This window comes from Dipodomys merriami, unplaced genomic scaffold (genome assembly GCF_024711535.1).
Source record: "Dipodomys merriami isolate MVZ:Mamm:240054 unplaced genomic scaffold, mDipMer1.0.p SCAF_7, whole genome shotgun sequence".
Taxonomy (NCBI): Eukaryota; Metazoa; Chordata; class Mammalia; order Rodentia; family Heteromyidae; genus Dipodomys; species Dipodomys merriami.
The window spans coordinates 63,841,603-63,863,388 of NW_027206290.1; the positions used below are offsets into that span (position 1 = coordinate 63,841,603).

Below are 21,786 nucleotides of genomic sequence, written 5' to 3' on the forward strand. Positions count from 1 at the left end.
TTGAACTCAGCCTTATGCTTTTAAAGTGACACCATACCACTTCATTCATTCTACCAGCTCTTTTTTGTGTTGGTTAATTTCAAAATAGGGTCTTGCTTTATGCCCTTATCAGCTTAGGTTTTGATCCTGCTTTTCCTATTTATTTTTGTTGCTAGAATGACAGACACACATCACTCTAACCATTGTGCTTACACCCAGCCATTGACTGAGGGGGGTCTCAAGAACTTTTGTTCCCTGACTGATCTCTACCTTTCAGGTAGCTAGGATTACAGGCCTTCTTTTTAATCTTTGCATAATCTTTTTCTTCCATCTCAGTATTCAATGTCGAATCAACAGGTTATGGACTCCATAGTCTTCCTAAATGAGATTGTGGTTAGTAGACATTTGATTAAGCAATCATTATCCTTTGGGAAGTTTTATGCTGTGAAAGAAACATTGGAATTTATTGCCTGGTGAAGATTTTTCTACTTGAGCAGGGAGCACATGGTAGATCCAGAAAACATTGGTGACATAAAAGGACAAACTGCTAGGTTCACAAAGTTACAGACCTATCAACCCCATTAGATTGCTCTGCAGACTCTAATAACTTTATAATCCTCATGAATAGCTTTAATAAATTAAAAATATGTAGGTCCTAGGTGGCCATTTTAATTATTTAGGCTAATAACAATACTTTAGAGTTTATTACACAACTTTTTATATCTGTGACCACTCCACCGATGACAGTCAGCTATAGACAGGCATATTATTATAATATGGCACCAAGTCTGTTGGCCTTCCTTCAGAACTTTTTTCTATGGACTCTGGGAAAGAAGGAATTAGCCTCTAACACATCTTTTTAAGTAGCATAAAGCAGGTAATAAAGAATGTATATGAATATATTAATATATATGAATGGTATTGCCATTTTCTTTTAGACTGCAGGCTTGTTCATGTGTTGTAGCAGAAAAGTATGCCCCTTGTCTTGTGAATCAGACACACACTTTTCAAGTAATTACCTCAATAACCAACTCACACACTGTGTCTGGTCTGAGAGAACAGTCTCATCCACAAAATGCAAACAAAGTAGTAGTTTAGGGTCCCATCTAAATCGAGAGACCTTGGTGTATATTATTTTTTTTATTACTTTTGTATCTGAGGCAGGGTATCATTATGTATATAACCCAGGCTGGCTAGAAACAATTATCCTGCCTTAGCCTCTTGAGTGCTGGAATTTCAGGCATGTGCACCATTCCAGATTCTATATTATTTCAAAAAGTGCTATACATTTTTCTTAGAATAAAAAAGAATGGGTTTTGTTGTAACATTTCTCATACAATGTACTTTGATCATATTTAACCCCTTATCATCCTCATGAAATTTTTAATTAGTGACTTAATAGGCTACTGATGTCTCTTAAGAGGCGTGAGTTTCACTCCAGCATTTCAAAAACTTCCTTGAAAAATGGTAAGTTGAAACAGATTTTCAAGACCCATCATATAAACTGGAAATCTTTACTAAGATATAGCGAATGTCATTGTAAAAGCAGAGTTGAATTTAAAAGAATAAGAAAAATTCAGAGAGGCTATAAACTATGAGACTAGCACGAGCTGGTACTAGAATTTGTGTGGTGGTGGTGGTGGTAGTAGTCTTGGTTGTGGGGTTGTGGTAGAATGCCCCTGCCCTCAGGAGACAGAGAATATATTTTGAGGGCCCATGTAGGAAGAGGATACAAGGTTTTGGCTGCTTAGATGGGAAAATGATTTAAAAGAAAAATTCTTCAAACCTGGAAAATTTTTTTTAAAAAAACCTGCTCACCAGCACATTGAGCCTTGTCTTTGAGTAACAAATAATAGATGTCTTAAGAAACCATAAACATGAATCTGGCCTTATGAAACTTGCTTATATTTACATTAGTTTTACTGTCTTAAGGCCAAAAAAAAAAACATAACCCCAAAGTTCTCATGGAGGGCTAACAGCAGTAGGGTGAGTAAAGATGTATTGGCAGAAGTAGGCAAAACTCCTGAAAAGATCCCCAACCTGGCCTAACAACACACATGGGTAAATTCCAACTTAAGATGACCTAAAAATTCAAAATTAAAACACCAGTTATTCATCAGACATTAGGGTTTTATCTACCTAACTTCTTGAGATAACAAACATGAAGATGTGAGTATAAAACAATATCTGAAGTCCATCTATCCTGCACAGGTTAGTTTAAGCATTCATCTGCAGTATTTCCTTTAAACATACTGCACATTGAATAAGACTTCAATAAGATTTCTGCATTATTATCAGTTCTCTCTCTGCTCAGGGCCTCTGGTGTGAGCTTCATTAAATAGTCCTCAAGTCATTAAAATCCATCTTTTTTTTTTAATCCATCTTTTTTACTCTTAGATTTGTCGGCTTCGTTAGCTCATGTGGCTCTTTTGCTCTGGAATTACGATGTTACAAATAATAGCTTGCTCACTCATCTGCACTGACCATGTGATCTGCCAAAACTGCATTCATCCCACCACCTCTGGAAGATATTCTGCTGTAGGAATTCCTTATGAAGTCTTCCCCAAACCATTTTAAGATGGCGACTTCTGTAGCTTTCACTCATAAGTCACCCCTGGTATAGGATGGAGGGTACTACTCTATTTGTATCCCTGGTTCTATACATCACTTTAGTTGAATGCTCAAATGTCATTTTTTTTGTTTGGGCCCTTTGTTGATATTTGATAGAAATTTTTTAGGTTCTATGAAGCTATGTACGTGTGTGACTCTTCAAAAACCTTGAAGTTGATTTCCATGGTCTCAACTCATTCCCTCTGGAATGATTTCTTTCACCATCAGTCAAACATAGGAGTAGCTTCTGACTGCAAGTAGCTTGCTTTCTCTGTTAAGAACTGAATATAATTTTTAATGAAATTAAAAATAATACCCAGTTTGCAATTTCACAAAGGAAGTTTGTCTTTTAAAGACAATATCAATTTTAATCTATCATGTGTGCTCCATTAGTTATTATCAAAGTGGACCCATGCATCTCCATCCTCCTAATCTGGCACTAAATTACATTTTTATATCAGCAAAGCCTTCATTTCATAACTCAGACTTCCTGCAGTTAGTTCAAGAACTTACTACGTAGTCCCCAATCCTTTATTCAATTGTTCCAAGACATTGGATTTTAAACCAAATATGTCTATGGATTTAAACAATAATCCAAGGTATCATAAAATATCACAAACAAGATGACATGGAGATTTTACATTCACTACCAGGTTACAAGCCATCTAAATATGTGAGGTCTTCTTAGTCTTCTTTCATCTCTGAAAATAATATTTTAGATGAACATTTCTTAAGAACCCCACACATTTACTCACTTCTACTGGGATATAAAGAGGCCACCCTGCAACTTCTACCCCTTCGCTCTTCTTTCTCTTCCCTGCATTCTTTCTGCATTAACTCTTGCCTTTTCTCTTTCCCCTTTCCTTTTTCCCTCTTCATACATTCTAATCTTTTACTTAGAATTCTTTATCTTTCATTTTCTCCTCTCCTGACTCATCTAATTTTATTTTTTTTCCATTATCCTCATATGATTGTACAAAGGGCTTGCCATTTAACAAAGCAGTTTACGAATTCAATGCATCTTTATCAATGTCACCCCTTTCAGCATCCTACCCTACTCCACCCCTACCCACTTCTTCCCTCATTCTTCTTAAGTTTAAATGGCAAAGAGGAGGAAGCACAGAGGAAGAAATAGGTCAAAGATATGTTATTCCCTGCTGGGAAGAACCATCAAATACATATGAATTTATTGGCCCTGTCGCATTGCAATGAAATTACAATAAGCTGCCACTGATAGGAACTCTTGCCTGCATGCATAATATTTTTGCCCACCATCTCCTGCCCCCCTTTTTTATTTGGGTTGCTCTTACTCTAAAACTAGAAATTAAACAATTATTATTCCTTATTTTCCTAACATTTCATCATGCAGCTTTAGATTTCAATGGAAGGTGTTAGTAAGAGTACAGTAAAAATTCCATGAAGTTCTTCCAGTCTTCTCTGGGAAGGAATTTTTCTATGCCTTTCTTCTCCCTCAATATCACTGGTACAAGTTACTGAAGAAAACTGCAGTGTTTTTGTTTTTTTTTTCTTAGGGGGCAGGGATCTGAACTGTAGGATTCATGCTCACTAAGTTGGTGCTCTACCACTTGAGCCAGATATTAAGACTTGTTCCACTTATTTTGAGTCTATTTTTATGTCCAGGCCAGCATGCACCATGAGCCTCCTCTATTTTATATTTTCCACTGTGGCTGAGATGGAAGGACAATTATTACCATGCCTAGATTTTTCTATTGAGATGAAAGCTCACACAATTTTTTCTCGGATTGATCTGGAAACACGATCCTCCTCATCTTAGACTCTCAAGTACATAGGATTACAAATGCAATCTTCTGTTACCCTAAGGTTAATGTTTTTTTCTTCCTTATGCAATTTATAACACATAATAAAAATAACCTGGGAATTACCTTTTTTTCAGCAACATGCATTTTTCTTCTCAAGAAAATAGTACCCTTGTCAAAGAAAAAATTCGTTTTTGTTTAATGCTTAAGACAATGGGAAATTATAGAGGACTTGTTTTAATATGTAAGTTTTAATAAAGGGCTCATCTCAGTTTAGCTGAGATTCAACAAACACTTGGTATAATTCAACGAACACAGAAAGCTGGAAACTCAATGTAAAATTTTCTAAAACATACACCACTGTGTCATTTAAGAAAAAGGAAAGCAGTCAGACTAGAGGTTTGCTTCAATGTGCAGTAACCACTAGGAAAAATTCATTAATTCTTCCTCTTGAACCAACTGCCTTGCCTGCTATAAATTTAAGTATAGATTTATGGATATGTTACTCATACGGGACATAATTTAAAAATTCTCAGGAACTTTCTCATAAAGTATTTTTAAGTTTAAAATAGTATCTTTTTAACGATGAAAATAATACTGTGAGCACCTCTGTCATAATTACTCAAGTAGGAGTGAGTTTTTACTTTTCTTTGAAGTGTAGTATGAAGATCATTGCTTTTTGAACAGTAATAAAATTCTAACTGCAATGGGAGAGGTTTTAGTGGGATCCTAAAGGTGCAGACTGTAAAGTGATCTAAACAACTTAGAACTAATTTTAGCACTTTTAGAGACTGACTTGATTCATCTAGGACTTGTGTAACACTTGGCAAAGAGACTTTTCCTTCCTGGTGAGAATCTGGCTCACTCTCTATTAACTTCACTTTATTTCCCCACTGTCTTCACTGACTTTCACTGTACTTTCAGGAAAACACTTGTGTAGGAAAAGAAAAGTAGCAACTTTACAGGTACGTTCCAGAAACTTTCAACAAGACCCATCAGATTGATCAATAGAAGGCAACCCATGACAGCATGGAAGGATTTCTGCCTTACTGTGTTCACAAATCATATACAATCATGTCCAGGTCCTTGTACAACCCTCCCTCAAGCCTCCAGACACTGAAATATCATCGTAAAGACTTCCAAATTTCAGTAAATGCCCCAACCTTACCATCTCCTATCTAAGACATATCTGAGACTTTTAGAGTAGAACTCTAACATCCCATAGTAGGCATGAAGTTAAATTTCATTTTAGAGAAATATCATCAGGGGAAATAGCATGGATCATGGGCCTTGGTGTATATTTTTAATTTATTAAATATTGTTAAATTCCATCAGTGATTCTCCTTTCTGGTTTTATACTAAAAGAACCTGACTTCTATGTCTTGAGTTATAAGAACATCACCTTAAGTGTTATTTCAGAACCCTTCAGGCAAGAGAAACTCTATGGGGTCAAGATGTGTAAAATCACAGATACAAGGACTAAGAGCTTGACTTAAATGGTGTGTTGCTGCTGCTGCTGTTTTGTAAGTGTTAACAGTTTGTGACTATAGAGCCTTAAATTTTCATTTTACATGAGACTCTGAAAATCATAGTTCTGGCCCTACATTTAGGAGAGAAAGCGTAAGCATTTTATATGTTAAGTACTTTTATTTGTAGCCAAAGTCGAGGAATAAAGGGAGTAGTACTTCTCTTTGTACTACAAAGCAGAACAAGAACTCTCTTCTTAGGTGACTGTATAAAATGCTTTATGCATATAATTTTATTAATCTAAGGGATAATGTTTGAATCTAACACAACACAGTTTAACACTGATGCACTAGATAATTACCTCATTGACTCTCTCAAAGGAGTTCATTCATTAAGTAAATAATATATTTGTATCTGTTTGCTGTTGGAATTGTAATAAATGATCACACAGTTGTTTAACAAGAAACCAATTTACAATACGTTAGCTCTAGAGGTCAGAGATATGAGATTTATGGGGCCCAAATCAAAAGTTTCTTGGCTCATTGTGTGCCTTCTGGAGGCTTCAGGAAAGGATCTGTCTCTTGCCTACTTCAGCCTCTAGTGGCCGCCAGAAATAGGGGGCTCCTGCCTCATTAGTATCATCTCATCTTCTATCGTTTGTCACCAACTTTTCTGCCTCCCTGATGCTGTTACCTCCTTATAAAAACTCATGTGAACACATTTGAGGCCCAATGTTAAGTCCTTAATTGTGCCCCATCCTCAAAGTCCCTTCTTCAACGTAAAGTAACAATTCACAGGTTCGTGTAAGGGCAGACATATGAGCAGAGGGCGCTTCCCTCTGCACATCATAGCGTCCTACATGCCAGTCAGTCCCAGACACTGGAGAATCGACTACCACAAGAGAGATGAGTTTACATTTCAGAGGAGGCGTTGATAACAAAACATATACACATGGGAAATTCTATCACTTCAAATTTTCGTAAGTGGCATGAAGAAAAGTAAGCAGGCAAAGGAAAAGGGCTGTAGAAGATCACAATTTTAAATCAGGTGATCGAAGAAGGCTTTCTCCAAAAGATGCTCTTTCAACAATTTCTTTCGGGGACAAGGTCTTGCTGTGTAGCCTAGGCTGGCTTTGGAGCTGTGATCTTCCTCCTCAGCTTTCTGATGCTACAATTTACAAGTGTGTAATACCATAACTAAGCATTAAACATGTTTTTGAGTAAGGAGTCAACTATAGAATAATCTAGAAGCTAAGTGTTTCTAGGAGAAGCAAGAGCAATGAAAAAGACTGTGAAGCTAGAATAAACATGATTTCTTCAAGCAAAAATACATAAGAGAATAGCTGGAGATGAGTACAGTGCATGCAGGTGAGTGTTGAGGAGACTATGGTGGCTCAGTGGTAGAGTACTTGCCTTGCATGCATGAGGCCCTGGGTTCGATTCCTCACCACCACATAAGCAGAAAAAAGCCAGTAGTGGCACCGTGGCTCAAGTGGTAGGGCGCTAGCCTTGAGCTGAAGACCTGAGGGACAGTGCCCAAGCCAGAGTTCAAACCCCATGACCAACAACAAGAACACAAAAGAATTACAGGGTAAATAGTATGGATTATAGTTGAATTGTGATTGAAGTGCTTTAGAAAACTCAAAGCAGATGAGAAACATAATCTTACTCAAGTTTCTAACTTCCTTACCTGGTCATCAATACAAAAAAAAAAAAGGTGTTAACTTGGACCAAGTTGGTTGGAATGTATATGTTGTTTAATGGTAGGAAATGGAATAAAATTTTAACACTAAGACCAACATGGCTTATTAATGTATATAATCTGTGGAAAATGAATAGGAAAAAGAAGAATAAAGTAGTGATTCTTAAGTCTTGGCTTAAGCATCTGTGTGAATGATCATGAAAGATGACACTTGAACCAAAGTACTGTTATGAATCAAATGTTTGTTAGTTTGTATTTCTGTCATTCATCTATATCTACACCTTAGAAATTGTGAGTGTTCAATCATAATGATAGGCTGCAGGAAAAGTAGCATAATAGGTTACAGTCTAGATAATAATATTTTTCCATCAAAAAATCATGGTTTTTTCCTAATATATAGGAAATTTTTTAAATGATCTATGTAGCACAGTTGGGAAAAACTTTTCTAGAACTTACTGACTTCCTGTAAAGAGTGCCTATCATTGGAAATAAAAAAATGCAACATAGAGATTTCACATCTCCTTCATTGCTTTTGCATTTCATATAATGCTCATTTTGTATGCATCCAAACAGTTTGAAAATCTACTTATCTTCTCTGAGCAGAAATTATTTAATGTTATTAAGTGTTGATTTTTTGGCACTAGTAGGAAGAACTGACTCCAACTGGAAAAATCATAAAACAAATTTTATCTGTGCTTAGAAATATTGGTTAAAATAAATAACATGCCTGGTTGACCATAATATTTAGGTCCATAACAAAAAATTCCTGTATTTGAGATATCACCACCCATTGAGAAACTGCTTCCTGCACATTGGAGATGATGGCACCTTCTTTCTGGAAAATGTTGGCATCTATCAATACTAACATCACATTAACAGAACTTTCCTGTTACTGAGAGCTGAGAGAGCAGAATCATTTGTACGATCTGTATCCACATGATTTCTGGAAAATCTTATTAAGATTAAAAGGCTGAGCTGTAAGGTGGCCTGTTTCCCAATGATGTCTGACTGTGGTTCACTGAACAGATTCATTTGGAAAATGAGACAGGCAAAAACACTTAGAAGTTGAAGTCCTGAGGAAAAGAGGATTGCAATAGAGTTGATGTTTTCAGGAATGAAATATAGAGCACTGAGGGGGAAATTGCCTTTGGTAATAATTTGAAAACCATTTGATGTTGACAATATAGACATACATTTTTTCCTAGTGGTTTTTCAGTGGCAAATCCATCTTGTTTTCAACACTCCCACGTACCTTTTTAATGTATGTTTTTTCTTTCTTAGATAAGGAGTAACAGTAGGGTTCCGAAGCCTGTGTGTATCTCTTTTTCAGGAGTTATAACACAGTGGGTAAAGCACGGCTACAAGTTTCATTAGAATATTGTCTTATTCTAGCCTGGAGGAAAGCCAGCCCTGAAAAATCCTATGATCTGTCTTTTTAGAGAAGGTGTTGGTTACCCATCATCGGGGCTTTGTAGAGACATTAAAAATGGGACACCTGAAAGACTGACAGCATTTATTTCCTATAATGAAATGATTGATAAGACTTCACTTATCTGCTACACAGAGGTTGAAATATGACCTTCATTTTTCTGATCAGAAACAGGCATACGAGTGTGAGGCAAATTGATAATTGCTCACAGAACTTTCAGAAGATTCTGTTGATTTTCATCAAGGAGATCACTGTAATAGTGATTATGAGATTTAATTGATCCAGAGAGTGTTGCTTTCAACATGACAGCTGTGGAATGAGTTTCTTAGGTGAAAAAAGAAACCCATTATTCAGGACAAAATGATATTAGCACAGCTCTGCCACAGTTGTGAGGAGTCATGTCAACCTGGAAAGCAGGGGTTCAAGGTCAGAATACCCTGTAGATCTATCTAGTTGAATAAAGCAAAAATGTCTCCTGTTGTACTTTCATAAAACCAGAGTTTCAGAAATTCTTGCGTTGTCCTCCCTGCTTGCTCATATTTGGAAATTTTAATTGCTAAGAGCCAACACAAAATCCCCAAATCCAGCTTTTTCTTTTGAGTGTCAAAAAATCACAAAACAAACATACACATATGTAAATGTCATTCTGTTCCAATACATTTAAGGAAGACAAAAGAATCAGCATTGTAATGAGGGTTTTGGAGGTCTGACTTAGAATTTCCACAACTTCTTGAGTCCTTTACCTACTATGATCTGATGTTTAAGCATTTAATTCATCATTAATCTTCATTACAACTTTTTTCTATATGGAAAGTAAACTAAAGTTTCATATCAATCCAGGCAGTAGTCTCAGTATCACCACTAAAGAATGGGGATTTCATTTATTTCTGTTAGCTCACATAACATTTGGACCTAATGTTTCCAAAGAAGTCACCACCAAAGAAACTGATTTTCTTAAGTAATAATGTTTTCCAATTTTGCCTTTAACCTAACATCTGTAAAGCTTTCATCCAATGAGCTTACATATTCATTTTATATATTATAAGGAAATATTACACATAGCAATATTATACAACATATATACAACAATAAGTAAAAGCAAAGAATCTCTGTTATTTTAGTTAATAAGCCCACTAATGAGTAAATGCATGAGTTCCATTAAGATAAACCTGAATCAAAATTCCATTAAAATAATGTAAATCAATATTCCCATAACTAGCCAGTATTGGTTTAAAGTATCCCTGAATAATTAATGGTCAAAAGCACATAAAGAAAAGCTATTCTACCTAGACAAGTTCATCAGAGGTTAAAAAAAAAGGATAATTTTTTTTCTTATTCTGTCCTTATGGACAGGCAATATCTTTGCTTAACATAAAGGGTATTTTCACAATTGAATTTAAAAAAAACCAGTTTACCTATCTTTTGAAAACTGAGTTATAATTGTTAAAATTATTACTACTATCTTTTCTATATCTACTTGTCATTACAAGTAGACAGCAGAGATGGAAATTCATTCAATCCGCTCCTTTTCCTTAGTTAATTTGCTTTCAGTACATTTTCCTGGCTCCAAAACACATTTTACATTGAAAAATCCCCCCTTTCCTTTTTAAATAACTTTCCAAAGACATTGTTTTCACCCATAGATGCTTTCTCTCTATAAAAATAAGCATAGACCAACAGCCTGCCTAAGATCCTATGATTCTACATGCTCTGCTATTTATTCTATAGAGTTATACAAAGCATCAGGCATGAAAATTGAAAAATTTGGCTATAAGAATACATGTTATTGCAGGATGGTTTTTCTCTTGAGGATACAGAAAATAAATTGAAGCAATTACTCAAAGAATCAACATACCCACAGTACAGACATATCCTTCTAAAAGCCCAAGAATCTCTGTCCATTTTCTTACACATATAGGGATTTGTGCCTTTCCACTTGATAAGAAGCACAAAGTCTTTTAGAAAATGGTGATGGGAGTCAATAATTCATTGTCTATACCACAAAAATAGTAAAGAAAAGGGTGGGTCCAATGGGGGGGGTCTGAGAATGTTGGAGGTGACACTAATCGCCATATGTTATATTCATAGACTGCTTTATGAAATAATTTTTACAAGAGAAAATGGTGAGGAAAAGAAATATTGAGATTGGGAAGATGAGAGTGGGGACAACCTGTGTGGGCTAATTGTCTCTATGATCGTGTATTCTCTCAAACACCTAACTGGTGTAGGTATTAATAGTATTCTTATCATGGTTTGGGTTACACCAAAAGGGGTGGTTTATCTGGGAGGCAAAGGTAGTACCAATAGAGAATTGAGTGACAGAATGTTGTAAACGCAGTGACATTTGTCTCCCACACTCATACTGTGGGCAGCTGGAGCCACAATGTGTGACACGGATTTAGGAATAATGACCCCCACTGGAGGAGAGAGGATCTGGGGAATTAATACATTGTCTTTTTAAAGTTTCTCATTGAGGGCTTGTTGCATAGGTCATTGATTCTAACACTTTGCTTGTCCTGTGGATTGGAAAAGAGCGTCTGAGTTCAAGAGAAAATTCTCACACAAGAAGGCAACTGGAATTCAACAGCTGAGAAACAGCTGGAAGGAGAGTTTCCTAGGTTGAAAACCAGGCCTCACACTTGTCAAAAACACTGATGTTTCAACCATGACTTAGCTCATCCAAATCTTCCCCAGGTCTCCCATGATTTGGTGAAATTGTAGATGAAGGCCACAGTCTTTTAAAATAGCCCTTCTTCCCCCATCCATCCTTCTCAGAGCAAGAGAAGATGCTTTTAGAATTAGCTGTACATCTGGCCTTCATGATGCATGTTAAAGCCCCATGTTTATGATCACCTAAACTTTCCTTAATAAACTCAAGTCATTCCATGTGCTCTTTTTCATAGGATATGTGCACGATATATATATATGTGGAAGGAAAATAGGCAGTCCATCTGGGCACCCAAAAGAAGAGAATAAGTACTGATGGTGTGGAAGAATCAGTCTGAGGTTGACCTGAACCAAGAGTGCTTTGGGGAAATATTTTCCAAGTCCTTAATTGTGGACTCACTTCCCTATTCTTTCAACATGGCTAACAGGAAACACCTCCACTACCTTCCAAGTTCCATCTTCATCTTCATGTAGATTAGATGCTGTTTGGTGAACAATTAAATTTCAAAGTCTAACAATATGTTTGTTCAGTTGACGTAAACAAGAGACAACTAAATATGAACTTTGGCAAAAGCATATTAATCATTGACTAATAATGCGATTTTCAGGGTAGACAAGACAATTTGTGAAAAATAACGCAGCTACATCTAAAGTAGCAACACCTGTGAAAATGCTACCCCGACTTGTTTGTATCAATGATTATGAACAGCATGCGAAATCAGTGCTTCAAAAGACTATATATGACTATTACAGATCTGGGGCAAATGATCAGGAAACCTTGGCTGATAATATTACAGCATTTTCCAGGTAAGAGAACTTGTTATCTAAAATTGTGTTTTAAAGCCAGGAGACAATGTCTCATGCTTCTAATCCTAGTTACTCAGGAGGTTGAGATCTGAGGAGTGTGGTTCAAAGCCAGCAGGCTATGAAACTCTTACCCCCAATTAATGACAAAAAGCTACAAGTAGAGCTGTGGCTTAGGTGGTAGAACACTGGCCTTGAGTAAAAAAGCTCAGGGACAATGCCTAGGCTGGAGTTCAAGTCCCAAAAGTATCACTCACACACACACACACACACACACACACACACACACACACACACACACACACACACACACACACACACAAGTGTTTTGATATTACACAAAGACATTGTGCCAAATTAAGCTCTAGCTTTGTGTTGATGGTGGAGATTTATTTGTGTGCATTTGTGATGAACAGAGAAGGGGAGAAATTCCTGGAGCTGTCATAAAAGCTAGGACCTTAAATTGTTTAAAAACAATATTCCAAGCCTGGGAATACTGAACCATTGACTGCAATTTCCAACCCATTTCCTCACCTAAAAGTATAATGATAATTAATTTAACAGCATTTTAAAAGTAGTCACAAATTCTGAGGGCTCCATTTTTTTCTCAGAGTACCACAGTGATTACTTAGGTTCATGGAGTAGGAAACAGCTCTAAAAGCAAGATAGTCATCTTATCTGGTTGAACCAGATAGGATTATTGTTTCAAATGTTTGCATCCTGCTGGCTTCTTGTGAGATCATTCATTTTGATTACTGGTGTCTAAACTTTCACTTTAGATTTCAATTTGTCAGTGTGGCATTAATCTTTCAACCTTTCTGTTTCATCTCTCCTCTGCAGGGCTCCATCTCTCTTCCCAAATTAATTTTCCCTTGACTTTCATATTTCAAGGCACAAGATGGTGGCTGTCATAGTTTATGTGTCTTGTTTGTAATAAAAACAAGAAAGAAAGATAACTGTAAAGGGGTGATTCTTCTCACAGGAGAAGGGGTGGGGTGGGGGTTCAGCCTTCAATACACTGCTCTTTTTCAGTACAATCGTTCCTAAAGACCATGAACATTACAAGCATTTATTGATGGTAACACATTAAAGGAGAAAGGGGGTAAAAATATACAGGAAGAAAGAACTTGCCTTCCCTTTGATTTCTCCTTTAATCTCGTGCAAAATTACTTCCAATTACTTTTCTACATGTAAATTAGGAGAAATGAAATTATCCTGGCCAAGATAGTCCTTGGCAGGAGGACTAAAAATGTTACTGGGCGGAGAGGGGTCTCTCCTTTCCCCCACAGCTCTAGACTCAGGAGTGCCCTGAAACATAGCTGAACTAAAAAAAAAATGCTGTGGAAACCGTGGAAGGGAGAATCAGCTAAGAACAAACGGGCCTAATATTTCCCACCAATTTTGGCAAAAATGATCTGTTTAAAAAAACTGTATTTTTTATTGTCTTTAAGTAGTTGTACAAAGGGGTTACAATTCAATATGTCAGTCCATGAGTATAATGCATTGTGATCAATATCAAACTTTTCAGCATTCTTCCTGTTTCCTGGGTTCTGTTTTTCAGACTTGGGGGAGCTGCAAATGTTGTTGTTATAGGATGTTCCTCTTTGGGACCATGTCACCTCTGTCCCCCAGTTAGCATGGTTTGTCTATGAATGGTCTCAAAAAAAAAGAAAAAAAAACCCACATAACCCAAATAGGTCATTATAATCAAGTAATGTTCAGGCCTGTGGCAAATGTATAGGATGAGTGTCTCAGCATCACTCCAGATGATTTCCTATTCTGTCTCTGTGCAGCCTTCCTTTCCCTTTACACACCTCACGACACTTCGTTAGTTAATTTATGTTTATAAATTTAGTCTTCATGGACTAGAAACTCCCATCTGCTGAAGAGAGATCAATTAGTAGACTGTTCCCATCCATAAGAGTTTCCACTCCAGTGGATACACACTTATTTTGGCCACCATAATGCTAGTCAGTTGAAATGATGTGAAATGGACTCAAAACAGGTGGCCAAGAGGAGGTCAGAAGAGGAACAAAGGATTGCAGCAAAGTGGTTGGACCATGTAAGCAATCTCCCAAATTCTAGAAACTTTGTTAAGCATAGAATGCTTGGTGACCTCCAAGTTATAACCTGGAAAATCAGCTTAAAGCTCTTGTGAATTACATGGCACACCACCAAGTATCAGCATCCTATGTGGGTATTACTGAGGAATTCAGAGATTGGACTTGGACAACCAAAAGAGTTAACATCATTCCATTTGCATGGACCATGATCATTCTCTTCTGAACATATTTAAAGAGTTAAAAAAAAGAAATCAAAGCAACTCTCTTTGGAGGACAGGCAATACTCTTTAAAAATATCAAGTAGTTGAGTTTATGTTGCAAGAAATATTAGGGGTGGTTCCCCATGTAACATCTTTTTCTCTGTGATTTATTTTCCATCTGACTTGATTCCTTGCCTTGTATCATTGTAGCTGGTCATATGGGACTTAGAATAGCATTTGTACTAGGGCTGCAGAGGCTTGGTGTTGATGGTATGAAGACAAGCATTCTGAAGTTTCTCATTCTGATTCAAAGAAAAGCTGCAAGACCAACAAAACCTCAGATAACCTGTTGTGACACAAGGTCAGGGTATTTCAAAGACATTTATGAAATTTCTACTCCTCCCATTCCCACAAGTAAAATCAAAGGTCATTTTCAGTGATAGCTTTTATCTTTCCTGTACAGAGATCTGACAACCACATTAACTTTCAAGGACATGGGACACCCATATAACTGAGAAGTTGCTTGTACATATTTTTGGGTTAAACTTAGGATGCTAATACGATGTTGACCAAAATAAGAGGGGGAAAATCACACACACACACACACACACACACACACACCACAAAAAAATGTAAAATCAGTCAGTAGAATGAAAGTTCCTATGACAAATAAAATAGAAACAGGGCAAATGGTAGCTTGTTGTATTTTGCAAGATGTGTTTTGATTGGGGTTAATTTGAAAAAAACAGAACATCTTACACACATTCTTTGTAGGTTTATCTGAAATTATTACTGATGGAAAGTAATTCCACAATTGGTGTGTTTGGGATCTTCCCCTCCTCCCTCCACAACATGACTTTAGAAAGGAAGCTCTTCTCTTCCCTGCTATTTATATAACTGAAGGTTGAAAGTGACATTATCCTCACTTGAGTATTTAAGAAGCACTATAAACTCACCAATGGGATTTCCAGTATGCATAAAAGGCTCTAGATCTGTCAGCTAAAACCTCAAAAAGTGCTAAGGTGCTTTCTGAATCACGTAAAGGTTTAGAGTGAAAAGAAAATGAAGGGAGAGGTACTGGAATGGAATTCATGAGTCTTTCTTATACATCCTAGAAAACACAAGCCTGGATCGGTCAGCTGGCATCATCAGCAACTGTGCATCTCCAATGCAAGTGGTTTTTAAATGCCTTCAAGGAGTAGCCAGCCCTTGGCGGGAGGGTGGGGGGTGACGGAGGGGATGGGCACGTTGCCTGATTTTTATGATAAGTTAAATGTGTGGACTTAGAGTTTGGACGCAAAGTCCTGACTGCAGGCACATCTGAGCACAATGTAAAGTTTTCCTATCAAACAGGATGAAAGAACAGCCAGTTCAATCTGGGGTGGAGCCAGGTGGGGTTCAGAAAGCTATGACAACTAAATAGCAAATATACTGTCCTTGCCAGTTGGGAAAAAAAAATCCGGATGTGGAAGACTCTCCAAAGGATGTACATTTTACCATTCCCGTTGGCATTATTCAATCTTGCTCAGTAATTGCATTTTCTATACTAGTGGACCAGTTTCCTTAGTACCCTCCGTTTCCTTAATACCCTCCAAATAGAAATTAGTGTTTATGGGAAGCAAGAACCCACAGTTACTAAGGTGATGGTGCCACCATGTGGACAATAAAAAAGCTGCTCTTCAGAGAAAAAAACTGGTTTTACTAAATGAAAATATAATAGCATTTGGAAAAGGCCCTTTCATACACACACACACACACACACACACACACACACACACACACACACACACACACACACACACACACCACAGAGATGCCCAGAAGCTTTGTATGTTGTCACAAAAGCTTTGATTGTTCCTCCAGCCCTAAGTAAATATTAATACCCTTCAAGGTTGGCATGCCAGTGGGCTGCTATTAAAATCTTTTTTTCTCTCATTCTAATAACACACTTAGAAATGATTGGTAATTAAAATTCCTTCCAAGAATTCTTCCTTTGCCTGCTTAAAATGAAGATTAAAGCATCCTGCTGCGAAGGTCAGCAAAGAAGAAAAGACTTCTGGCCACACAGCATATAGTGTGACATACTATAATGACAATCAAGATGTTCAAAGGAATGGTGCAGACTTCATGTGGCAAAAGTGCTTTATTGTGCTTTTCAGAGACTGTGTGCTTTTACTTTATTATAGGAAGAAGAGTTAGATGACTGACCTGTAGTTTGTTCACAAAGCAATATTACATTCAGTTTTCTTTTTAAGCTACAAGATATTTTATTTCTGGTTTCTTACTAACTTGCTAAAAATTCTCATGGTAGAGTTAAATCTAGGAAGTGAAATGTGACAATTGGTTAAGTATAGATATGTGTCTACACAAGGTGTTTTTTATATTGATAGGAATAAAGCTGTATTTTCTTATGTTTAATCAATTTCTAATGAGGGGAATAATGAACCCAAACAAGGAGGAAATATAAATTGGTTTTTCTGAGAGGAAAGGGAACATAAACTCTATTAGTGATTTGCTGGTTGCTGAGTTATAGGTAGATTTCAACACAAGAAAAGTCATTTAAAATAATTTTCACAAACACCTTAAGCAAAAAATCAACCGTTCCTGACAAATAACCATTTTGAGAAAAATGTTTAGCTAAACTGAAGAAAAGGAAACAAAACCGTCATCCCTTGTCATCATACTTCATTGAGTACAACAATCAGTGCTATTAGTTTTTGACAAAGTAAGTTATCATTGTAAAAATTAACTGCCTGAAGCTACTATCTATCACAGATAAACGAGGACAAAGTAGGGGCAGCAGATCTTCTGAAACTCTAACCCGTCTGCCTTTGTGCACCATCTGCAATGAATGGCCTTGGAGAAGTAAAGGAAGAATTACATTCACCCAGACAGTTGTAAGGGATTGTTGTTTTTCTTGGTTTCTTGTTGGTTGTGGAGCTTGAACTCAGGACTTGGGCACTGTCCCTGAGCTTTTTGTGCTCAAGGCTAATGCTCTACCACTTTGAGCCACAGCTTCACTTCTGATTTTCTGGTGGTAAATTGGAGATAAAAGTCTCACAGACTTTTCTGCCTGGGCTGGCTTTGAGCTGTGATCTTCAGATCTCAGCCTCTGGAGTAGTTAGGATTACAGGCATGAGACACTGGTGCCTGACTATATATGATGTTAATATAATCACTACAAACTAGAAGTGATGCCAGTGTCCCTTAGCTTGGAACTAACCCCTAACTGCGCTAGCCCTGTGCAATAGAATACTATTCATCAACCCCCAAACACAAAGTCTTGGTCTGTGCAATACTTAGGATGAGCATTAGATTCATGATGGAAAGAAGACAGACTTCAAAAGGCTAAATGACTGTATGATCTTATTATATGACATTCTTACCAAGCAGAATTTTGATCATAAAGCACTCACAAAATGATTGCTGTCAAGCAATTTAGGTTGGGAGAAAGTTTAAGAAAATTGGGATTTAGGAGATATCTAGACTGTTCTGGATCTTCATTGCCTTGGTCACTATGTCACTCTGTGCAGTGTCACATCTCACAGCACAGTATACCAATAAGATGAATCTCCTACTTGTTAATTTCTCATGTATGAGACAATGCTAGGGCTTGAATTCAGGACCTAGGCACTGTATTTTAGCTTTTTTTGCTCAAAGTTGGTGCTATGTCACTTGAACCACAGCTCTACTTTTAATTTTTGGTGGTTATTTGAGGACTTAAGGACTTTCCTGCCTAGATCTGAACCGCAGATCTCAGTCTTCTGAGTAACTAGCCTATAGTGTTAATTATACTTCCATAAATATTGGGAAATTTATTATCTTTTCTTATTTTTTATATTCAAAAATTTTAACTGACAGAAAAAGTAGCACATCTACATTGTATAACTTTCATTACCAGTTGTTAAAATTTTCTACCCTAATGAACATTTGAATTACTTCTTTTCCTTCACCACGTAATTGCTTGGCTCAAAACAAATCCAACAATATTTTCTTCTATTTAATTTTGTTTTTTTTGGGGGGTCCGGTCGTGGGGCCTGAACTCTGGGCCTGGGCGCATCCCTCAGCTCTTCAGCTCAAGGCTAGTGCTCTACCACTTGAGCCACAGCGCCATTTCCGGCTTTTTTCTTTATGCTGATGTGGTGCTGAGGAATCGAACCCAGGGCCTCATGCATACAAGGCAAGCACTCTACCACTGAGCCACCTTCCCAGCCCTTAATAATATTTTTATTGTTATTATAAAGGTGAAGTTTCATAAGTCAGGTAATAAGTACAATATCACCCATTCCTTCTCTCTCTCCCAGTTTTCCATTCCATCTCTATTCTATTTCACTTTCAACACAGTGTCTAATGAGTATCCCTGCCGAATTTGTTCACCTTTTGTTTCTCCATTTCTGTGCCCCTTATACTTTTCCAAAGACAAATGAACAAGACAAAAAGAAAACAAAACACACACACGAATGCTTGTTTCCATTTCCGGAAGTTTATTTAGATAAATCTTATTTTATATGATTAGAGGCACATAGGCATTGTGCCTTTGCGTTCTTCCCCTAAGAGTAGCCTTCCTTGGTCTTATTGTGTGTGGATGCTAGAGTTCTGTATCAGTTACCATGTCTGGATGTATTTTATATCTCACTTCTGCATATGAAAGAAAACATAAGCCATTGGTCATATTTTCTCTTTTTACCTTAAATGTGATTTGGCCATGCTTTTGAAATGTTAAAAATTATTTTTAAAAATTAAATTCTAGATGGAAGCTGTATCCACGGGTACTCCGGAATGTGGCTGAAATCGATCTGTCCACTACCGTGTTAGGACAGAGGGTCAGCATGCCGATCTGTGCTGCAGCTACCGCCATGCAGTGCATGGCTCATGTGGATGGTGAACTTGCTACTGTGAGAGGTAGGAAGAGAACCGGCAACCCAGGGGCCAGGAGAGGACTAAGGGTTAGCAGCTCCTTCCTCTGAGTTCAGCAAACACTTCCCCGGATGTTTCTACATGCAGAGAAATTAAATCTGTTGGTTCTACTATCAAAATGCTTGTTCTTACACACCTTGTTCTTCTACTTTCTAGTTGTGTGGCTCAGATGATCATTCTGTGCCTTAGTTTTCCTCAGCTGTGGAATGGGGATAAAAACAGTATTTGAAAATTCACATATATAAAGTGCCTGGCACAGTAGAAGGGCTTAGGAGAATGTCGGTTGTGTTATGAGTGTGAATGCCAACATCTCAGAAAGTGGAGATCTGAGAAATGGCTGACCAAGGTGGCACCTAGCTGACAGCAGAGGTGGAATTCAACTTATTTTAAAAGGCAACCTGCTTCCTCCAAGCTAAATTATGTATAGTATACGATGAAGGAGCAAATACAGAAATGTGGTTGGCTGAGTATTTTTCCCTATGCTTTTGGATCAGGATTCTTCTTTATGGGGGGTGGGGTTATGCTCCCAGTAGAACATTTCTGACTGCCTTAGAAGGGAATGAAGAGACAATCATCAACAGTGTAACAAACTTTGTTATTAAGATGCATTAACTTCCTGGTTCTCTGGCCATGATGAACATTTAAAAGACTGTGCCCGAATCTCTGTAAATTCTTCTTTGAGACACTCATATGAAAGTGAGTAATGAATGTGACTTGACATCTTTTGATATTAAGGAAGGCAAGAAGGAAGGCTAAAAGTATGAACAAAGTACTTTGTGAAAGCACTTTGGTTCTATGAATGAAAAACCAATCATGCGGGTTCAAGTTCTTCTTTTCATATGTACCATGGGAGAATGGCACAGAGAAGCTGACAGGCTTAGTCCGAGGCTGCAGCTTTCTTGATATCAGGACCAGAGGGAGGTAGGAGGCTGAGACGTTCCAGGTTTGTTTATGGTCCTCCTTAAACTGAGAGAGAAGGAAAAACCATGGGAGATCTTTTTATTCTTATATTTTTATTATTATTAAATAGTTGTAAAAATTACCACACAAAGTATCAGTTTGTTTATTTGTTTGTTTGTTTTTTATTGTCTGTTGTGGGGCTTGAACTCTGGGCCTGGGCACTGTCCCTCAGCTCTTCTGCTCAAGACTAGCGCTCTACTAATTGAGCCACAGTGCCACTTCCAATTTTCTGAGTGGTTTATTGGAGATAAGAGTCTCCTGGAGCCGGGCGCTGGTGGCTCACGCCTGTATTCCTAGCTACTCAGGAGGCTGAGATCTGAGGATCGTGATTCAAAGCCAGCCCGGGCAGGAGAGACCGTGAGACTCCTATCTCCAATAAACCACCAGAAAGCGGGAAGTGGCACTGTAGCTCAAGTGTAGAGCACTCGCCTTGAGCTGAAGAGCTGAGGGACAGCGCCCAGGCCCAGAGTTTAAGCACCATGACGGACCAAAAAAAAAAAAAAAAAAAAAAGAGTCTCCTGGAGTTTCCTGCCCAGGCTGGCTTTGAACCGTGATCCTCAGATCTCAGTCTCCTGAGTAGCTAGGATTACAGTTGTGAGCCACTGGTGCCTGGCTGGCAATAGAATATTGCTTTTTTAAAAAGTGGTTACAACCATGATTAGGTTCTAAAATATATTTGAAAATGAAGATGCTTACCACAGTTTACAATTTTTGTTTGAGTGACTTTATGAGTCCCAGGGCTAGTATCACATTCTCAGTCTCATTCATACTGAGATTTTTGTGTGGTAGCCAAAATGGGGCTGCCAGATCTTAGTTCTAGCTAACTTCTCCCCAAGGGTCTGTGGATATGGGGGTCACAAAATCTTTGAATACCTCAAGAAGCCAGAAATCTAGATTTTTTTATGTATAATCTCCTAGTTTTTCTATGTTGCCAAATAAATCACAATTCTCTAAAAATACTATTTGGGGTAACAATGTGTGGGCCAAAGAAAATACTTTTGTGGGCTACAACTGCCCCTTGGGCTGTTCAGCAGAGACACCTGATTTATGGGGAAATTCACCACTAACTGGTTTTGCTTCTTGTGGCAGGTCATTTTCACTCTCTAGACTTACATTTCTCAGTGATAAAGTGAGCTGCTTAAGCAAGACCAATGGCTTGAATGCTTTGTCTCCCTCCAGAGGAATGGAGCCAATCTGGCGGATCTTAGCTG

General features: G+C 37.6%; 1 protein-coding gene across 1 annotated transcript in view; it reads left to right on the top strand.

Moving 5' to 3' along the window:
- The first annotated feature begins 12,248 nt into the window (after positions 1-12,248).
- Positions 12,249-21,786, top strand: part of Hao1 (hydroxyacid oxidase 1) — a 47,384-nt gene continuing 37,846 nt past the window's right edge. Inside the window, exons 1-2 of the mRNA XM_070006771.1 lie at positions 12,249-12,438; positions 19,449-19,600. Of these exons, the coding sequence (XP_069862872.1) occupies positions 12,302-12,438; positions 19,449-19,600 (289 nt within the window). The 5' untranslated portion in view covers positions 12,249-12,301. The remainder of the gene's footprint in view (positions 12,439-19,448; positions 19,601-21,786) is intronic.